This window comes from Ostrinia furnacalis, unplaced genomic scaffold, assembly GCF_004193835.3.
Source record: "Ostrinia furnacalis isolate ACB-3 unplaced genomic scaffold, ASM419383v2 OfSCF3002, whole genome shotgun sequence".
Lineage (NCBI taxonomy): Eukaryota > Metazoa > Arthropoda > Insecta > Lepidoptera > Crambidae > Ostrinia > Ostrinia furnacalis.
This window is the reverse complement of record NW_021133241.1, coordinates 122,852-145,153: the sequence shown is the minus strand read 5'-3', so window position 1 is coordinate 145,153 and position 22,302 is coordinate 122,852. Positions and strand designations below refer to the sequence as shown.

Sequence of the window (22,302 nt, the reverse complement as noted above, 5' to 3'; positions counted from 1 at the left end):
AACGTTGAATCGCCAATAAAAGCTCGGCGTGTGTCCAATCCATCTCAATTAGTGTTAACGCGATGGCCACACGTTGGTTATTGCCACCAATGGGTGTTGGAGCCAATACACCAATGTCTCAGTCACCGATGCCTTGTCAAAACAAGGGTGGATTTTAAGTCAATTATGAAACTGACTTTTGCCAGTTGCAAAGAGGGCTATCGTTTAGCGCTCACTAGATGGCGCCACTGTAGAGTAAGGTCATTGTCGAAGACAGTGGCGCCAACTACTTAGTTAGCGCTAAAGCAGTAAGAGGACTATCGCATTTGCACTCAACAGTAGGCCTAAGATGCGCACCGTGATAACTTTTATCGACGTCGATTTGTATGGGCAAAATCGATAAAATGGCGTGATAACCGCCTATCACGGCGCGCATCTTAGGCCTACAGGATGGCGCCACTGTAGACTAGAGTCATGTTAATCCCCATTAGCCAGTGTTTCCAACTGTTAAGTATAAAAACAATAGCCCTCGATTTCCCTTGGGAGTATCAGGCTCCAAATCCTGTTTGGTTATCACCCTCTGTATGCTTAGATCTCCAGAACTACGCAACGGATTTTGATGCGGTTTTTTTAAATACATAGAGTGACACAAGAGGAAGGTTTTAGGTATAAAACATGCATATAGAAGAGAAAAGCCGGGAAATTCCATTGCAACCATGCGAAGCCGGGGCGGGCCGCTAGTAGAGCTATAAAGTTGTCATGTACTTGGGTTCATCATTGGCTAGTGGGTCCAAGCTTGGAACCAAAGTTAATCAAACGTATGGTCACGACGTTGGGTAATTAGTGTTACTTAACCGGCGCGAGTTGAACGATTAACATTCTTACATTAACCGCTCGAGCAGATGTTTATTCATTGCTGCTTAGCTTTACTTGGAACATCGAGATTTAGTAGAAGAGAAATCGCAAAAATCTCAGTGTAAGATGATGTAAGTTATGCTTTTCAAATTTTTAAGCTTTTTCCAGATAATTTTTGAGTTATTTTTTTGTACAATGCTTTCAAATAAATACTTTGACTTTGACTAAAAGAAGATAATATCGCATATGTATATTATTTTAGGCATCAAAATGGATTTTCAATTATTGTCCAGTCAATGTAGGCTTCTTATTATTAGTACATGAGATTGCGTCTATTAGAAGTCTACATTGATTCTTTAGCGTAAATTTTTATTTATGATAAAAATCGGAATAAAATTTGCCAGACAGGATTAAAATTCTAAACATAGATTACACGTAAGCATGTAGTCAATCGAGGGAATAAAATAAAAACGACGTAACTTCCAATTCCCCATCATTGGTAATTTTCTTAATTCCACGAAAATAATATAATACACAATATTAATAACTACTTACCTACAGCACCAAGTTAAATGGAAATAGAACAGCCTTCCAATAAATTCGTTAGTAAGTATGTTTGTGGGTACCATATTATTTATCTCCGCTCTACGTCTGATATGATTGTGCTAATAAATATATGATTGCGTTATAATATTCGCAGCTGTTTAACTAACACGTGATGTGACCTAAATACGGCTTGTAATTTGAATATAACTGCCATAATGTTTTGCTGCAATACTGCATAGCAGTGCAGTGCCGTATCGAGGGACACATATGGAACAGGCTACCTACTCAAAATATAAATTCATTTTAAGTCTTTTAACCTTAATTAAAATAAACTACTATGCATACATTACATAACAGCAACGGTTAAAAGCATTTTAGGTCGATTTCGTCGAATATTTTTAAAACCTGATTTGTAAGAGCAAGGGTTGTATTGAGACATTTTGTTTCTTTTTGTTTTCCCTAATGCAAATTTAAGTTGAAGTGTTAATTATTATTGAAATATTAAGCATTAGTTATTTTAGTAACCTTTCTGTCAAATAAAAGTAGTTATTCTATTCTATTCAGTAAAACAGTGATCTCCCGGTTTTTAGGATAAGTAAAACTAACGTAAATAGGGGACACAGGCGTTTTTTATTTTATGAGGTTTCTCTTTTACGAGCTTTAACAAGTTTAACTGAAATAAGGAAACTTAAATCTGCAATAATTAGCTGGAAGTGGCTTAATTAATGGAATATTGTGGGCATTCTCTGAGCTCGGCTAATTGAGCCTAAACGCTCGGCGTATGTGGGATATTTCCCATATGTTTTTGTGAGCATTCTAGTTTTCCAGTTTGTTATGCTTTCTAAAATTGTGAAATATTTAATTTGTAAAACATTAAATTGTTTTTATAAAGAGAGACAATCAATAATTTAGTCTTCTTCAGATTATTACGGTTCTTAGATTAGGTAAGTATAACCAAAGGAAAGAAAAGTAGGTAGATAATAATTGGTCGATTTTATTACATGGGTTGAGTGAATGATATTCACAAAATCTGTGGTATAATCAGAAATCAAATTTGAATACAAATCTGCACAAATTGTATGGAACTGGTAATACGATTTGTGTGATTCAGTATGCAAATCAATATGATGGTCCAAAAAGTTCAAAATTACTAAACTACTTACTACATATAAATTCACAGGCCTAACCCAAAACTGCGAATTCGAAAGAGAACCCAATAGGTTTGCAAAATGTACTAAGTACCTATTTATTATTTCATGCTTTTACTTTTTAAACATCATGATAATATATGAGAAATATTCATTCCTGCACCAACGAATAAACAGCACTGGGATTGAATTCACGTAGGTACTCAGGTAAGAGTTCTCACACTTCGGTAAATTGGTCGTCAATACATTAAGTACATACCTAGGCACGAGTATAATGTAAAATCGACAAGGACCGTCATAACATAAAATTTATTCTACACATGATTAGAATCTAGGTTTAGGTACTAGCAACAAGATAAAATCTCCTCATACTTTACAACAGCTCTGAAGCAATACACCAATTTAACACCCAACATTGTATTCTAATTTACGCGCTTGTATAGACAAACTCTCCTTACAGAGCCGAATACAAATGTTTTATTAAGGAGACAAAGGCACTGTCAGGGGCTTAAATATGTATGTTTCCAAGTTGGGAAAACGTGAATTAGCACTTTAGTTTAACTAGTTGTTAAGGTACTAGAAACAAATTTAACTAAAGGATTTTACTCGTAAGATGCAATTCTCCTAAAGATTTTTGTTGAGCAATCCTCATCAGGTCATTTAGTCTCAACTGCAAAAGGACAACCCTAGATAATTTTAGTACTGTGATAATTTAGTACTCTAGATAATTTAGTAAATGCAACTGTAGGAACTGGCTACACTTACCCCGCTGGCCAGACGGGTTGGCGTGATGATCCCTTTTCACCTCTTCAGATAGTCATGAGAGGCAGGTGTTTCTATTCTATTCTATTGTACCTACAGCTATACTTACCTATAATGTTCCTATAGCTTGTAGCAGGGCCGTATTTAGAAAATACGCACCTAAAGATCTGGGGAATATCAAAAATATCTTTAATTTATGAGATGTTTCGATCAGTGTGCTCACCACCATGAGTTTACGTTAGGTGTGCTCGCTAGCGACTGCGTAAAAAAATGACATTTAAATGTATGACATATTGTGCAGCGCCTCTGGCGGCTACTTTCAATAAATAGAATTTTCATAGATTTTTTGACGTACTCGCTAGCGAACACACCTAACGTAAACTCATGGTAAGCACACAGGTTGCATCGTGAACGTTTTAAAGTAATAATTAATTACTTACCTACCTTCGTTGTAGATTTCCCTTCGCCTACTTTACTCTTAAACGTACACGACAATTTAGTAACGATTGTCACATTATTTAGAGCCGTTACTTTTAGGAGTGTTGAAAGCGTTATAATTAATTAGTTTCAATTAAGCAGAATGCAATTAATAAACCGATCAACGCCATGGGTGGGCGACCACCTCGTGAGTCGACGCATGGCAATGAGGTGAAAATTTACGAGGTTTTTAATTGCACAACCATTGATTTTTCTATGAGAAGGCATTGATGTTTAATCTTGTTGTGAAGCTAAATATTATAAATCGATAAATAAAATACAGTAGCGAGTAGCGACTACGAATCTACTATCATCATCATCATTTGCTTCAAGAACTTTCATGCCTTGAATTAAGGTTAAGTTCTTTTTAGTGTATTTCCCGAGAATTTTACACCACCTTAAAGATTTTTCTATACTATGTAACTAGTTTTTTCTCTTTCAGACCTAGTCTTTCTTATTATTCTTTCGTATGAGACTGGAAACATAAAAACAAGATAGTTACGTTTGAATTTTGTCACACAAAATACCTATAAGTTATACAACAGGAAAGTAGCTTTATTATACGATTCACAAAACAATTCAGTTGTTCTACGAAACGTCATTTAAGAAGACAAAAAGTTTTTAAAATAAACATTAACGTTAACGACTGCCATCGATTGCTAAAATTGGCAGAGGCAGTTCGTGAATTTACATAAAAAATAAGTTGCTTCATTAATGTGTAGTTGACAGCACATAAAACTGTACAATTTTGTTAAAAAATAGTTCCTATTACGACTATATAAGATGTCATAGTGTTTAACATGATGTCCCGTCGTCTGTGCATCAGAATATCGACTCCTGCGCATGATTGACAAGACAACACGTAATTTGACTGATACCAACATTACCAACATGGGACTCGACGTAAACAATTTAAGCAAGGTCTTATTATTTGTAAGGCTCATTAAAACAATTATATAGTTGGTTATAGTTTATATTTATTCGAGAATAAATTTTATAATAATACATTAACTTAAAATGACTTAAAAACTAAAATTTAAAAATTACTAATTATAAAAACTATTTACAAAATAAAAAATACTTCACCCCCAGCGCCGCAGTCAGGAATGGTGCCCAAAAGGCTGGCAGCATTGCCACGTTGAATGGCCAGGCTAATTCTCTGACCAAAATAGCTGCCAGCCTTTTGATCACCGGTCACCTCGGTGAGCCTCTTTGCTAGTTCCTTATAAAAGGAACGAGCGCTTGGACCCCATGGTCCCATAGTCTCAACCCCAAACGGCTAATTACTTATTTACAACTACCTTCAGACAGCGGCTACTTAAAAGAACTTATTTAGTAGACTTTATTTTAAATCATAGTTAACATTATTGCAACTGCTACTAATGATTAAATATTAACAAAATGTAAAGTAATAGTTTAAAAAAAATCTAAAAGTCAAGCTAACCATTGTTCGGAAAACATTTTTTTGTGATAATTAACCACTTGTCATTTGACATCTGTCAAATTTGACTATTGGTTATTTTAACTACGAATCAAAAAACTGGGCCTTACTCTAAATTGTAGACAATTTTTTTCATTGAAACTCGCTGCCTGCTGATATCTATCCCAAACTCTATGATCTGGGCTTCCTCAGGGCAAGAGTAGAGGCACTTTCAAACACCTATTTTGTCAAATAAATTGAACATTGATGTATTAAATTCAATTTATAAACATTTATTTAAATAAACATCTATTTAGTGCATGCTGCTAACGCAGGTGTGGTCGCGTACAGTCCGCGTGAGTTACAGCCTCCGGCTGAAAACTTACAACGGCGTTTTCTGAGAACTACTTATGTCTCTATATTATGCTAGAACATGTTAATTATTGCGCCATAAACAAGCAACGCGACAGAGAACTCGGTACAGTCAGTCGAGAAAATATGTACCTACTTGAAAGTTTAAATATTTTTACAATATTCGGTCGCTTTCATGATTACTCGTGAACATTCTAACATTGCATTAGGTAGGTATATGCTTTCTATCCCCCTTACTAATAAAACTTACATGCTCGTTGAACAGTGTTTTAAAGTGACGTTTTGTATGGATATGACATTTTAAAACAGTGTTCAACAACTGTGTAACTTTTTATTAGTAAGGGGGTATGTAATTTGCCTCTAACAGCTCTCATTCAATAGATACTCGTAGGTCATCCGCTAACAGCAGTACAAACTAGAATCGATGCGATGAGTGAACTAAACGTGCCTATAAATTATTTTCATTTAACTTTTATCTTTTCCCGCGACCTTTACGAGATCGTCGGTCCACCTAGTAGGAGGCCTGCCCACGCTACGTCTTCCAGCCCGTGGTCGCCACTCGAGAACTTTTCTGCCCCAACGGCCAACGGGCAGCGCAGGACCGTGCATTGTGGAAAACCTTGGAGGAGGCCTTTGTCCAGCAGTGGACGTCATTTGGCTGAAACGAACGAACGAACGAACTTTTATCTTTACTACTGTATGAAGGTTTTCTAATCAGCTTATACACAAAACAAATTCTTTACAAATCACACAAAAGCCTAATTAGAATTGTAATTTATTCCATAGTGGACGCTAACCAAGTTACCCATTGAGCGAAACAAAACACTGTCAACAGACTAATGCTGGTTTAAGTGTGAACGATTTCCAAATGCGGGCTACGAAAATGACGTCGTCGCACTGTCGTAGTGTGACGCCGCCGTTATCTCGCGCGTCGTCGACCGAGCTCGTCGGCTGTCAAACTCCCGTCTCTCCTGACGTGTCGAGACGCGCGCTGTCTCCCGATGTCTCGCGACGCGCGTTGTCCCCTGACGTCATCGACTTCGCGCGCCACCGGACTCTGTCTCCCGTCGACCGCTACCGACCTCTTTCTCCTGACCTTGCGAGACGGTCGCGCTCTCCTGGGAGACCTCGGTCGCTGATGGAATCGCTGCTGGTTGCCAAAATGGAAGCTCTAAGCACGGGGAAGCTGGTCAGGACCGACTCTATGGATAGCTGCAGCAGTTTCGGGTCGATGTCTTCGCTGCCAAGTGATGTGTGCCGCTGTGACGACTGTCTGCTTGGCATCGTGGACTTTTATATGCCAAGTCCTGATTCTAGTAAAGGATTGAAAAAGGTACGTTCATATGATATTAATTTGCAGCTGAATTTCTAAAAATATTTTTTGGATTTTTAGGTAATATTTTATTTTTTTATGCATAGGTTCATGTAATTAATAAGAAAATATTTAAAAATGGCCATAAATTTTTCTACACTGTACCTACTACTCACAACAATCATCTTAGTACCTAAACAAAGAGTCAGCTGATTCTACGCTCGTCATATTAATTTGTAAATGTAGAGTCACTTCAGAATATTTATTATCTTTTATGAATATTGTTATCATTTCTAATGACATACTTTTGTATGAGTTATGCACAAAATCTTCCTACTCAGATAAGGCAATTCCATTGTTTGTATTTTCATTTACGTAGCTTTAGGAAAATCTATTCTATAGTAGCGCCATCTAGAGACACAACTGGGAACTTTGTGTTAGCGTTCGGTCTGAAAGATCTATGAATCATAAGGCTTGAAGGCTTCGCGATGAAACTTAATTCGATGAGTGGCAAACAGATGGCGCTTGCGTCAATGTTATAAAATTGAACTATAGAAAATATAATGTGTATAAAACGCAAATATTTTAATCCAATGAATTTATTAGACGTTGTTTGATATGATGAACACGAGTATCTTTTTTTAAGAGCAAATTAATTTTTATTTAAAAATTACTAATAGTCCCGTTAGCCCCTAGTATTCAGCTAAATATGCTTGTGTCACGAGTGGGCTCACCACTATAGTCGAGCGACGGCGGGATTCGAACCCGTTCCCCGGGATCACGAGTCGCGACGGTCGACAAGTCCGACCCCTTCACCGTTCGGCTATCGAGGCTTCAAATCCTCATTTTGGAGATATGGACGTTTGTGTTTATGTATGTACCATGTACCTATGTATTACTTATATTATATTTTAAGTCAGAGCTCTTTTTTACCTACTTTGGTAGGTTAGTCATTATAGAAAATGAAAAATAGGTACCACTTTAAATTCCCGACCAATCTTTTTTATTTAACTACTAAATACTTATGTTTTATGTTCACATAGCAACAAACTTTTTGTTAATTCCCATGGGGCAAATGACAATGATTTATTGCTGTGACGTCAAACGTGCAAAACGAATTTAGTTTGTCCAAACTGAACGCGATAAATTACATGAAACTATTGTATGTAGATTTTCACGGAACGTACAGGGTGTCCTAAATTAAGTTTAGTAGAAATATAGACATTTATGGAGTCTTCTTCTATTTTGTAAGTAAATAAAAACAACGAGGTCACAGTTCTGGTGTCAGTCCGTGTCAGACTCTATTTGAAGAGCCGCTATAGGTTTCTGTCATAATAAACTTGACTGACAGGGCATCATTGGATTAATTAATCAAACTTGCAATACTCGTAATCTAACTACACTTTGAGTAATAGTTAAGTAACACTCCAGAAAAAAAAATGTTTTATAACATTAACTTAATAGAAAAATCTGAAAACAATTAGATATTAGCTTTTTAGAAAAGGTTTATTTAACTTGAAACCTTAATAGTTTTTACCTATTATGAAAATAGCTTTAAAATTAAATAATTGAACAAGTTTTCCTTCTACCCATTTTGTGAACATTAGTCTAAGACATCCTGTATACAAAATTCGTTTGGATTTTAAGAATTCCGAGTCAATGCGGGCTAATTATAATTCTAAATGTACGTAAAATAAATTATGTTGCATTGTGAGGTAGCCGGCATCCGCTCGTGACGTCAATCCGAGCAGGATGCGCACGCGCTGCCTACTCCAAATCTAATTACAACTATGGATCATAAAATAAAATTGGATAGATGGTCGTTATTACCTAGTAAAACTGTATAGAAAACGTAGGATATTGTCGTTATAGTATTGATAGAAAGTATTTTTTTTCGCTTCAGTGCAAACATTTTTGCAACAATAATAGTGAGAAAGCTATTCACAATGACAATGGACAACATACGCAATGTTTGTACCCATGTTTTAAGAATTTTAGTATAATATAATCAGATCGACCTCCTTATAACGATCTACCTACCATCAGTTCGATCGATCTTACTATTATTTCTGTTTACAAGGTAAATCATTAAGCTATTTTAAAAAATCAAGCATGAATCACATCATTCTTTTTTCTTTGGGATCTTTCCTAAATCATAGTTTGACCAAAATACCAAGAAAAATGCTATCAATCGGACACCGTAACAGTTTAAGTCATTTTATGAGTCCAACAGTTACAAAACTATGACTCTACCACAATTTGAATGTAAATGTGTCTCTAGATAGACCGATTGCATTCATTTACGTAATGGGAACTTTTATTAAGTTGTTAAAATGCGTTTCCTATAACTTAGGGCTGCCACATCTTGTCATACTTGTGTTATAACGTTTTGTATCTTGGGATTGTTTTGTGTCTTTTATATCTTTCTAAGTTTCTAATAAAGGGCCAAGAGACTTTTTATTTAATATGACTACGTTTTTTGATAATGAACTTGCAATAAAAGAAGAATGATTGAAGCCGTGGTGTGACGGCAGAAAAGAATACATTTGTCACTCTTCCCGCGGGTGTAGTAAAAGGCGACTTAGGGACTACATATCAAACAGAGAACGGGCAGCAGCGCTCTCTGAAAAACATTAATCTTTTAAACTGCGATCTCCAACCCGCCTGCCAAGCGTGGGGATTATGGCAAAACCCTCCACTATAGTAGAGGAGGCTCATAGTCCAGCAGTGGACTGTAAAGGGCTGTTGATGATGATGATTGAAACAGTAAAAGTGAGGGTTTAGGTTTTTTGAGTGAGAAATAGGGTTGCCAACTCTTGAAAGGACCAACCCGGGAGAATTGTGGGGGGGGGGGGGGCTTGCTCCATAGTTGCTCCATCACGCTGAATGGAAAGAACAAACGTGACCATTTTTTTTTTATCCAGGACAGGGATTTCTGTTTTTCGATTTCGTANGGGGGGGGGGGGGCTTGCTCCATAGTTGCTCCATCACGCTGAATGGAAAGAACAAACGTGACCATTTTTTTTTTATCCAGGACAGGGATTTCTGTTTTTCGATTTCGTAAAGAAGTCAACCCAGCGTAAACCCACTCGACTTTCTTCAATAAGATGTGGTTGCACCTCACACAAAAGTCCAACCTCATCGTACAATTTGTCACTATCTATGTCAATATTTAATAATTCCTGGAGTTTAGTAATGCTGGTCCATGTGATTGGTTCTTTTAAAGATAAAATTTATAAACAAGTACGAGCAGCAATGGATGCATTTAATTTTTAGAAATACCGGAGAAAATATTGCTCTCCGGGAGGTCGGGAGGTTAACCATTATTTCCGGAGTCTCCCGGGCAATCCGGGAGGGTTGGGAACCCTAGTGAGAAACCATATTACCCGACGATTTTGCATAATTACCCTCTTTGCCAGAGGCAAATAGACAATTTGGGCTAAACTCTACGCTGATCAGACGGGTTGGAGAGAGATTTATGAATATTCACTAAGCCCATTTTTTACTTACCACTGTGATGAATATTCGAAGCAAATAAATTCAATGAAAATATTTTTTTGACATGAATGAAAATTCATAAGGTATTACTTAACTTATTCTGAAAAGAGCAACTTATCAGCAAAATTAAATTTTATCTTGTTCGAAATTTTTTGCTAGTTAGATCACTAGCCCTAGACGATATGGTTCGGTGATCTGACGCATTGACGTCACATAGATCCAACGGAGCCCACCTATTCCCCTAACCCATGCAAAAGTCGCCCTTTATACTCATCCACAAGGACCACATTGCTTTGGTGTGGCTCAAAACTGTCGCAGACGACCGCAGTGACGTCAGATCGCTGGAGCGGCGCGCGAGTGCGTCATTGGATGATACGTAATGCATTTCCTTTTAGGCCTTTCTCGCGCCATTTTTGGGATTCTTCAGTTTTGGCGTGATGTATCTGGATGTTATGGATTTAAAGTTTGTTGAACTTGCTGTGCGTGTTTGTTCTGCAAGGTCGATGTAGAGACGTCAATATAATATTTTACTTTGGTCTGTTGGATTTAGTTTTTTGGTTCTTCTTCTTGGTTTTTGTGTTCAATATTTTGAAATGACTTAAAAATCCCCTGTTGATTTCTTAGAAGCATAGAGATAAACTCAAGCTTCTAGATTTTTAAATTGTTATGATCTATGTATTTCATTCATGAGAAACTGACTAGTTAACAAGTCCCTTTTATTAGTTTTCCCACTTTTGGTGTACTTTAATGGTGTGTGACCTTTATGAAGTTGTTGAAGATTTCCATGAAGGAAAACCATAGTAAGAGTAACGTGGAAACCACTGCCCGATGGAAAAACTAAGTACATTGGATTGTAACATTCTGTAATATGTTATAGAACTTTGATACGGAACCTTTTTAACCTTCAAAGAACATGCTTCTCTAAACTTATACTCAAAATGTATGAAAGTCAATGTTTTGCCCACTTTGCATAATCGTCATGGATATCTGTTTCGTCTGAATGTTGATTTTTGTGCGGAGAAATGATATAAGAAGTCGTAGATAGAGTTTATCTTTGGGGTGTTCAAGCAAACTGATAGGAATTGTGAGAGTAAGCACATAGTTACTGTGATAATATTATTATGTACTTGTAGTAGAATATTTATGACTAGCGGCCGCCCGCGACTTCGTACGCGTGGATCCCGTTTTACCCCCTACATTTATCTTATGCGGTTTAGATTTTTCATACAAAAGGATTTTCCCGGTAATTCCCGTGCCCGTGGGAATTTCGGGAATTCCTTTCTTAATGCAAATCTACGGTACCTAAGCTACGTCCCTTCCAAATTTCAAGTGCCTACGTTTAGCCGTTTAGGCTGTGTGTTGATATGTCAGTGAGTCAGTCATACAAAAGGATTTTCCCGCTAATTCCAGTTCCCGTGGGAATTTTGCAATATCCTGTTGTAACTAAGTTTTAAGTTTACTAAGGTACCTGCATGCCAAATTTCAAGCGTCTAACTTACGCGGTTTAGATTTTTTCATACAAATGTTTTTTCCCGCTTACTCCCGTTCCCGTGAGAATTTTACAATATCCTGTTGTAACTAAGCTTTAAATTTACTAAGCTACCTGCATGCCAAATTTCAAGCGTCTATCTTACTTGGCTAAGATTTTTCCATACAAATGTTTTTTCCCGCTAACTCCCTTTCCAGTAGAAATTTTGCAATTTCTTGTTATAACTAAGCTTTAAGTTTACTAAGGTACCTGCATGCTAAATTTCAAGCGTCTAACTTAAGCGGTTTAGATTTTTCATACAAAAGGATTTTCCCTCTTATTCCCGTTTCCGTGGGAATTTCGGGAATTCCTTGTTTTAACTAAGCTCTAAGTTTACTAAGGTACCTACATGCCAAATTTCAAGCGTCTAACTTAAGCGGTTTAGATTTTTCATACAAAAGGATTTTCCCGCTAATTCCCGTTACCGTGGGAATTCCTAAGTATCCTATAACCTGCCCAGGAGTATGAAGAATAATTGTACCAAGTTTCGTTAAAATCCGTCGAGTAGTTTTTGTTTCTATAAGGAACATACAGACAGACAGACAGACAGACAGACAGACAGACAGACAGACAGACAGAGTTACTTTCGCATTTATAATATTAGTTGGGATAGATAACCTTGTAGAGGGTGAAATTTGAATCATTGGCCTCATATTTTGGGAACGTATCATTCATGAGTAGTAGTCTTATATTAAAACGATGCTAAAGTTTTTAAAGACCTTGTATCGTGGCGTATTTCTATCAGAATTCTTGTTAAGTAATTCAGAGTTCTAGATTTCTTTATAAACATTTGGAGCACAATAAGTTAGCGTAGTCATGGTACTAGTAGGTACATACAATAGTGCTATGGGAAATGATTACTTCTTTCTTCTGTGCACATCTTTTTTTAAACCTGTATTCAGCGTTTATCTGCGATGGTATAGGAATGAATACTTATATCTTTAACGATCCTCAAATACTTTAACATTGTTACGTTGATTTAAAGATAAAATTATCTCCAATTAGGCATTCAGCAATTCGTGATTTCTCGTATCCTGCGGTCGCAAAGGGCGCGGTAATAAGTGAAAATTGGCGCCTGTCTTTAAACTGGCGATGAAATGCCAATAAAATTCCAACCAAAAAAGAACTAAAGTCTCAAATTATAGTTCGTCGGTTTGTTATCCGTTTATGTTGGTTCATTCGACACTTTTGAGACACGGGAAGTCGAAACTTAACTTTGAACTCCTCCTATGTTCTTTTATTAATTTCTTTGCGGGTAAAATGACAGTTTCACTTTCCCTTGGGACAAACTTGACCTTCACTGGTTGGGTTTTTATTGGCGGTCAAGCTGTAGATCCTGGCTACACAGGAGTTGTAGAGGTGGGAACGAGAGGTGGGAATAGTCCCGTTTTGAGACACGTGGGTAGCGCTTATTTGTTAAAAAAAGAGAGTTAAAAAATCATAAGACTTAAAGCATGATTTGGATAAAACTACAGCCTAAGATGATGCTATTAATCAATTTGTTTAAGAAACTAATTGAGAAATAAATAGGTAACTAACACTTATTTATACTTATTCAGATATTAGAGGCAATAATATGTAGTTGACGCATGAGTTAGTTTGCGTGAAGTTCAAAAACCTTCATTTCATTAACCTCCCCAGTAGTTTTTGCGTGAAAGAGTAACATACCTACTACCAGCGGCAACCACAGCCATCCATGCACGTCCGTGTTCAATTATGATACTGAATATCTCATTAGTAACTTACATAAGTATTATTATGTTGGTAAAACGTCATCAGCTGTCATGGGTATTATGAGTAGAGTTATTTTATTTAGACATAAGTTTTTTAGGTACCTAAGTATAAAAATATTACAGTCTCTTGTTTATTTTTCTAACCAATGAGTTGATATTGTCATGTGACCGCTCTACTGTAATCGGGAGCATACCCGACTGCGCCAGAAGGAGGGTTAATGGTTTTAGCTATGTACTTATAGAAATTCATCATCATCATTATCATTTCAGCCATAGGACGTCCACTGCTGAACATAGGCCTCCCCTAATGCTTTCCACGTTGATCGATTGGTAGCGGCCTGCGTCCAGCGCTTCCGCGCGCTTATAGAAATTAAATTAGTCGAATTAATAAAGGAGCATCGAATACACCTACCATACCGAGAGTTGAGAAATAGTAGGGAATTTAGTGCAATGATTTGTATGGAGACCCCTCCACTTTGGTATAGAAGGCTCATTTTTGCAACAGTGGTTCTTTGGGTGCTCCTGAGTGGATTTCCGTCGGTAGACATCGGGAGCCCCCCCTGTGGTAGCAGGGGGAGGGGGGGCAAGTTTCCTTCCGCCGCGCTTCACTTTAAGGCCCATATCTTCAAAACTATGGGTATTATGGCAAGTGTGGTATCATTTTCGGATAATTAAAGGATGGCGAATTCATTTCTAGAACAAACTTTTTGCCTTTTCATACAAAAAAATAGAAATATTGAGTAAAATTCACAAAAACCAAAAAGTATTTTTTTAAATAAACGTCGTTTACTTTTAAACCACTGGAGATAATCTAATAAAAAAAATATGACCTAAAAGCTACATTTATCAGGATTATAAAAATATAACATTGTATGGTACTTTTTTCGCAAAAAGTGGGTGAAAAAAATTTTTTCTTCAGGATACAGCGGGCGAATTTTATTGCGCATCGAAAAAAAATATTTATTTTATCCATGAATTCATACTATTTGGTTCATAAGCAAGCAAGGATTATTATTTTAGAATTTATTTAGAGTTGCTGGCAAGCCTCGGCAGCTACGGGCAAACCGGTCCATGTAGGCTCCATCTTGCTATCGACTCTGGTCCACCCCCAAACAGTCGGGTAAAGGGAAGACTAGAGTCGGTTGCTTGCACCTGACCCTATACGCGAATCCCTTGATATACTGTCAGTAGCCAAGGCTGATACAAAGCTGCTGCTGCTGTCTGGGTTATCTTATGTAGGGCCTAAGCTAAGCTAAGCTAAGCTAGGTCTAAGCGTAGTCCACAGCGACCCATTAGGATCCATATGCTCCATTTTTTTATTCCCTATCATCCAAAAAAATCCTATCCATTAGGTGAATTAAGCGTCTGAGTGAAAGCCTTCTGATGCCGGTTATGCTGCCCCAAGCAGACCCATCCTTACAGTATTGATTAATGGTCCCCACATGTATTCCACATGCTCGAGAGCTGTCTTCTGTTGTTAGGCCCATTTTGTGGGACATGAGTGGTTCGTTCCATAATGCCCAGTTTGCGTACCAGTAATTGCTTGGGCTTAGGTACCTTTTATTTCCGCTTAATGAGTTTTCTCCATGACCCTGTGTTTCCCTTTAGAAATGATTTGGAAAGGCTTATCTTATATCGTTGGAGATTTCCCATTCAGCACTGTGCTTCTTGGAATATGGCCATGAGGTATGTCGTTAGATAAAGGTAAGTATCAGTTCTGACCCAATAGGTATCGCATCTGACCCTAGTTTCGCTAGACTGTCGGCTCTCCCATTGCATTTGATCCGTGTATGTCCAGGTATCCCACATCAGGGACACTTTTATGCCTTCCGAGTTTGTTCATCTTTAAGATTGCATCTAGACTAATTCTAGACTCAACCTTCACCTTGGCGATGGCTTTTTGTTTGAGTGCTGCCTGGCTGTGGATCAGGATGTAAATGTTGCGTTTTTTACACCCCTGTTCTTTAGTGCACACATATTATAGCGTAGAATTCAGCTTGAAACACTGTAGCAAACCTCTTTAAGCGTTCACTATGTTCGAAGTGTTTACAGTAGACGCCCGTTCCCGTTCCCAAGGCCATCTTTGCAGTGGCGGTGTAAGTCCTAAGGCACCCCCTGGTAACCCCCACGATTTTGGGGTTACCTACCGATTCCAAGATTGAAAGACAATGACATAGACCGCAGACTTGCTATGCAGATGCGCCAGTGAGTACTAATCTGTGCGACATGTGTCACCCTCTGATGCTTGGCACCCGGGGCGGCCCGCCCCCCCCTACGCCGCTACTGCATCTTTAAGCTGTCAGTAAACCAGATTAGGCTGTTCTGTTGGGATTTTGGTCCTCTTTTCTAGTTGTCCCTTGTTCAAGATCTATCCACTTACTTATTAGATCAATCCAAGGGGTTCGCGTATAGGATTAGTTGCAAGCAACCGACTCAGTCTTCCCTTTACCCGACTGGTTGGGGGTGGACCAGAGCCGATAGCAAGATGGAGCCTACATGGACCGGTTTGCCCGTAGCTGCCGAGGCTTGCCTGGAAATGGTGAGATGTAAGTGCAAGAAGTAGTGCAGAAGCTGGTGCTGTCTGAAAAAAACAACTAAAACGGTCACAGCCGTAACCTTTGTGCTAAAAATATCTCCCGTACTATGATTGTGAAACCTCATTTTCCTCACACTTACCTTTCCGTTAAATCACTGGTACAATAGTATGTAGAAATAAAAGTGTTAATTAAAATAATAATAATCATTAAGACGTTTAGACAAATTAAAGTTCTTTATTTAGTGCTTTCTTCTTATGATATTTTCAATATTAAAATGTATTTAAGCTATTTTCAACCTTATGTCTCACACATAGAGTTCAAAATCAATTGACGAAAAAATACAAATTATGGTAGATTGATGTGCCAGCAACTCTAAATAAATTCTAAAATAATAATCCTTGCTTGCTTATGAACCAAATAGTATGAATTCATGGATAAAATAAATATTTTTTTCCGATGCGCAATAAAATTCGCCCGCTGTGTCCTGAAGAAAAAATTTTTTTCACCTACTTTTTGCGAAAAAAGTACCATACAATGTTATATTTTTATAATCCTGATAAATGTAGCTTTCAGGTCATATTTTTTTTATTAGATTATCTCCAGTGGTTTAAAAGTAAACGACGTTTATTTAAAAAAATACTTTTTGGTTTTTGTGAATTTTACTCAATATTTCTATTTTTTTGTATGAAAAGGCAAAAAGTTTGTTCTAGAAATGAATTCGCCATCCTTTAATTATCCGAAAATGATACCACACTTGCCCTAATACCCATAGTTTTGAAGATATGGGCCTTAAAGTGAAGCGCGGCGGAAGGAAACTTGCCCCCCCTCCCCCTGCTACCACAGGGGGGGCTCCCGATGTCTACCGACGGAAATCCACTCAGGAGCACCCAAAGAACCACTGTTGCAAAAATGAGCCTTCTATACCAAAGTGGAGGGGTTCTTGCACTAAATTCCCTACTAAAATAGCAAACAATCCGCCAGCGGCTTTTCATCGGGCGAGAGATAATTTAGCGCGAATTAAGCGAAGACTCGCTATTATCGGCCAATCTCGGAAATTACACTAAATTACAGCTATATTACTCGTATAAATTACTGTGACATCTTTGATCACGGATTTTGTAAATAATCACGGTATTTAACCTATCTGTGAAGTTTGGACTGCGCCTGTCAAGGGGTTAAATTAATTAATTATAATTCTAAGGTATTAATTAGATTGAAGTCCAAACAGTCCAATATTGATTTGAGTAAATATTGCTGTAAGAAATATGTCGAGTCATGCTGTTTACAGATCACTGGATTATTATTTCATCATCATAATTATCATTTTAGCCACAGGACGTCCACTGCTGAACATAGGCCTCCCCCAACGACTTCCACATCGCACGGTTGGTAGCAGCCTGCATCCATCGCCTTCCTGTTACCTTTATCAGGTCGTCAGTCAATTATTACTTCATCATCATCATCATCATCATCATTTCAGCCATAGGACTTTATTACTTATTCGTAATATTTAGACAGAAGCTCAGAAATTAGAACACATCGCAAACCTACCAGTTTACACATCTTTGCGTTGTTTGCGTCTATTGCTCACACGAGTTTAACTAAAACAATTTACACGAGTTTGTCATTCTACAGTTCGCGTTAATAAAAAGTGTAAATATCCAACTTTGGACAAATTACTAACTAAATTGTTTTTTCTTCATCAGCATCATACAAGTCTATCTATGGCATATTGTTGTTATTCTTGAAGCTTTTTTATATTATTTGTCTTTTTTTAGTCATGGGTCCATCGTACAAATAAGTTTTGTGTCCTATATTACGTTGTTCTCAATTACATCCTCTAGGTTATCTGGAAGATATCGCTCATATCGATAAGACCGCCTAAATTGTGCTGTTTCTTTTGTGTATTACTGTCTTTTTTATTCTTATCTTGGATAGCGTACAATAAAGTGTTTTATCTATTTATCTACGTTTGGGGAGACGTGGTCTCCATCTCCATTCAAGAAACTTAGAACTCTACTTTTCATCGGTTCTGCGTTAGGTTCCTTCTGCTCGTTTCCTTGATCTTGCTACGTTTTTTGGACTGTGTCCATTACTTTGGTCTTCGGCCAAATAATTATAATAATTCAACATTTTCCCCTTTCACTTGCTGGAAAATTTTGTGCTTAACTTTTTGTGTCTTAACTATTATTTGAAAGAAAATGAAGTATAATCATTTGGAAGAAGGAAGTCAATAACCAAAACAGTACCCACATACTAAGTAACAACGAATTGTTTTTCCTAATTTAATGATTTATTGATAGCAAGATACCTACATAAAATAAGTAATTTGCGAACGGGCCGTGCGTCATTCGTTTCACTTAGCACAGCGTCGCTGCGTCTTTCCGTTCTATACATGGCCAGAACGCACCCATAGGAAACTGCTCGTGTATATTTCGGAGTGCCTGTTTGTAAATCTGTGACTCCAAACTATACACGAATTTTGCGTACTGATCGTGTATAGTTTGGAGGAGCTTAGTAAAAAAAGTCATCTCCAAACTATACTCGATTAGTTTCTACTACACCACTTACACTTGACTAGAGTGTGTTTAGTTGATATTGATTTAGTAAAATTCAGTAAAATATGGAACTATATTTAAAATTACATTTATTTGATATTATTACATAAAATATTATTATTTTACTGAATCTATAATAAATCTAGATTTTTAAAACTATTGTAAGTGGTTTTTGAAATTAAATTGATTAGGTAGATTTCAAATTAAGGCCGGGTAACAGAGAAAATGGCGAAAATGAGGTTTTCATTTTTCATTTTTGAGGTACTAAACAGTAAAATAAAAGGCTAAGATTTTTTTTGGGCATAGTTGAGGATATTTTCTAGGGCTATTAACGGATGGAAACACGATTTGATGAAGTTGACTCGATAGAATAAATTCCCAAAGTTACCTCTATTCGTTTTCTAATAATGGTTTTATTTTTAAAATAAGCGATTTGAGATTCTGAATCTTTTACTAAACTAAAGTTCAGAAATAACTTGAGGGCTTTTAACGGATGAAATTTTTATATTGCGTCTTATTTAGTTACTATGTTAAAAAATGTGGAAAAAATCGCCCATGACGGCTTGGACAATCTCAATCAGTCGCGCGGTGGCGCTTACGGAGGACGGACGCGTGCCAGTTTTTTGGCCGTGACAGTTCTCGATATGTCAATATTTTTGACAATGATGACTTTGATGAGTCACAGTATAATAATACCAGTGTTACTGGAGAAAGCTAAAATTTTTGATAATTAAGAATTCTGAATTTTGTCTACCTATTGAAATTTAAATCGTTGGCATCCTTTTAAACTAAGACTCTACTCATGATACATTCCTCAAATATGAGACAAAACCAATGAGTTAAAATTACATTTTAATAGTACCTACATACAATCGTCTTCACTCTTTAGAAGAGCACACTGACACAAATAAATAAGAGCGAAGCCGCGGGCGGAAAGCTAGTATGTAATAGAAAGAGAGGTCAATAAGTCAAAATGACTAGCATGCAACTACTCGCGTATAAATTGTAATCACGCACTTATTACAATACATAGGTACATGATTAGTCCGTATGCGTACTGGCGATGTATATTTTGGAGGAAGATAATTGACCTAAGTCACTACAAAGTATACGCGAGCAGTACGCAGCGTATGCGTACTGGTCGTGTATAGTTTGGAGGAGCTTAGTAAAAAAAGTCATATCCAAACTATACTCGATTAGTTTCACACCCTTGCGTTCTGGCTATGTATAGAATGGAAAGACGCAGCGTCGCTAAGCAGGCAAAAAATGAAAACAGACTCGATATACGTTTGAGCATGTTCTTATGCTGACGGACCTTGAAACCGATTGGCTTCAGGTTTTGTACTTCTGAACGGACGAATGACACAACTGTGTTAGATAAAATAGATAGAGAAAGACAAGTAAGTATACCTACTTACTTGGCTGATCTCCGCTGGGGCAGAAAAGTTCTCGAGTGGCGACCACGAGCCGGAAAACGTAGTGTGGGCAAGGCTCCTATTAGGTGGACCGACGATCTGGTGAAGGTCGAGAGAGGCCTGGATACGGGCGGCGCAGGACCGGTCTTTATGGAAAACCTTGGGGGAGGCCTTGGTCTAGCAGTGGACGTCTTTCGGCTGAAACCAATGAACGAACGATTTAAGTGCTCTAGAAAAACCAAGAATGTTTAGGATGTCCCATGAGGGGGGTGAAACGATATTACGTATCCTCGCAGACTGTGGACCTATGAAGCGCAAGCGTAGCTTAAACGTAAGCAAACATATCCTAAGCCCTCAGGATACAACATATCGCTCCCAAAAGATACTGCACTACCTAATAGATGCAGGGCTCGGATTCGAACTGTGCTATAGTGGCGATCACAACAAAATGAACTAAAATAGCCGCTCAGCAAAAAAACGTACACTAAGGGTTAGTTGCACCATCTTACTTTAACTTTGACAAACGTCAAAAATCTGTCAAACCATACAAAAAGCACCGGTCAGTGTAATTGTAACGGTTAAAATAAGGTGGTGCAACTCAGCCTTAGAGGAATACGTGAGACGTTTTCATTTCATAGGTTACCAAATAATGATCAGACAATTTAATTAAAGATCGACATGATGGCATTTATGTAATTAATACCGACACTTGTTTCATAAATCATTCCTAGTATCCATCACAGTATAATTAATTACAATAAAATCTTCATGATATTATTTTAAGGTTACATCAGATTTTGAATATCATACCTACACCAGAGCTAGAGATTTTTCTTTTTCTTTCTTCTCAGTCACGCCAGTTTTTTTCCAAGTGAAATGCATTTATAGAGCAAAATCTTTATGACTTGATTTACCAACATGATCTAGTAAGTATTTTATGTTTTCGCATTGAAAAACAAGAATGTCAGGTCAGCAGAATGTTACATTTTGTATTCTCAGCATGCGCAGGCGCCCGTTGGTCTCATTCCGAATGCAACGAAAGCAATGCACCCGGAATTTGCTGAATTAACGAGAAAGTTCAATTTATTGCGAGCACTCGTACTTACGTTAAGCATTTATTGACTTCTTAGTTTGGAAAATTCCAGCGAATTTAGTGCACAAAAAGGCAAGTTGTTTGTGTGGTGTTTTCGCGTGGGCCATAATGTTTTGCCTCAGGATTCCCAAGGCCATTCCTTCTTGAAATGGTGAACGTGATCTTATTTAGGAACAATAAATATTCTATTTCTATCATTTTCAATTTTCCCTTCACTTCTAGTGAAGCACACTGGTGGTGCTTTTCAAACACTTATCTATTTCTGTTTACCATAACGTCCTCCTTTTATTTATTATCATTTTAGTCTACTATCGCGCATACTTATCTGCTTCTAAACCGGTTTTCGCTATTTAGTTACTTCAAGAAAGTTTGTGAATTCATAATGGCATATAATCCATGCGACTTTCGTTATTTGTAGTTTTATCAACTTTGTTAAATAATCTAAAATAAATAAGATATAGCCTGACCAGGAACATAAAAACCCTGGCATAGAGCATTGAGTTATAATGTACTACGTAGTAATATTACTTCAATGGCATAGAGGCGCTTCAATTGCATTTGATAGTGCAACACTGAGTACAGTCGTACATGTGTTAAATTAATAGGCTAAATAAAATGTATCAGGATTCAGGATTACGGGCTAATTTGATATTTTCATAAATGAACGAAAAATATTATTAAAGGTAACCTGGTTTAAATAAATTAAATGAAACGATCAATCGAGCTAGTAGGATTTATTTTATTATTCATCAATAATCAAATTCAGAACTTGAATATTCAACTGCAATGTCTGCTCATGAACGCTTCAAACTCGGTACTCGGCTTCTTTCCCAATTCCATAAAATTCAAAACTTAGAAAGTGACAAAAAACTTTAAAATAGGTAGTTGAAACAGACTACAGCTAATTTTCATAGTGGACTGTACTATACGATAAACATGTCAGTAAATTTGACAACCTTTGTCGGAAACATTATTCAATGAAAATATTGTCCGAACCCTTAGTATTTCTCTTCGACAAATACATTAACACATCGTGAACCACTTTTCTTTCACGACTATAAAAATATTT

At 37.2% G+C, this 22,302-nt stretch overlaps 1 protein-coding gene across 1 annotated transcript in view; it reads left to right on the top strand.

Annotated features, from left to right (window-relative positions):
* The first annotated feature begins 6,397 nt into the window (after nt 1-6,397).
* Nucleotides 6,398-22,302, top strand: part of IP3K2 (Inositol 1,4,5-triphosphate kinase 2) — a 66,873-nt gene continuing 50,968 nt past the window's right edge. Inside the window, exon 1 of the mRNA XM_028310319.1 lies at nt 6,398-6,892. Coding sequence (XP_028166120.1) covers nt 6,428-6,892 — 465 coding nt within the window. The 5' untranslated portion in view covers nt 6,398-6,427. The remainder of the gene's footprint in view (nt 6,893-22,302) is intronic.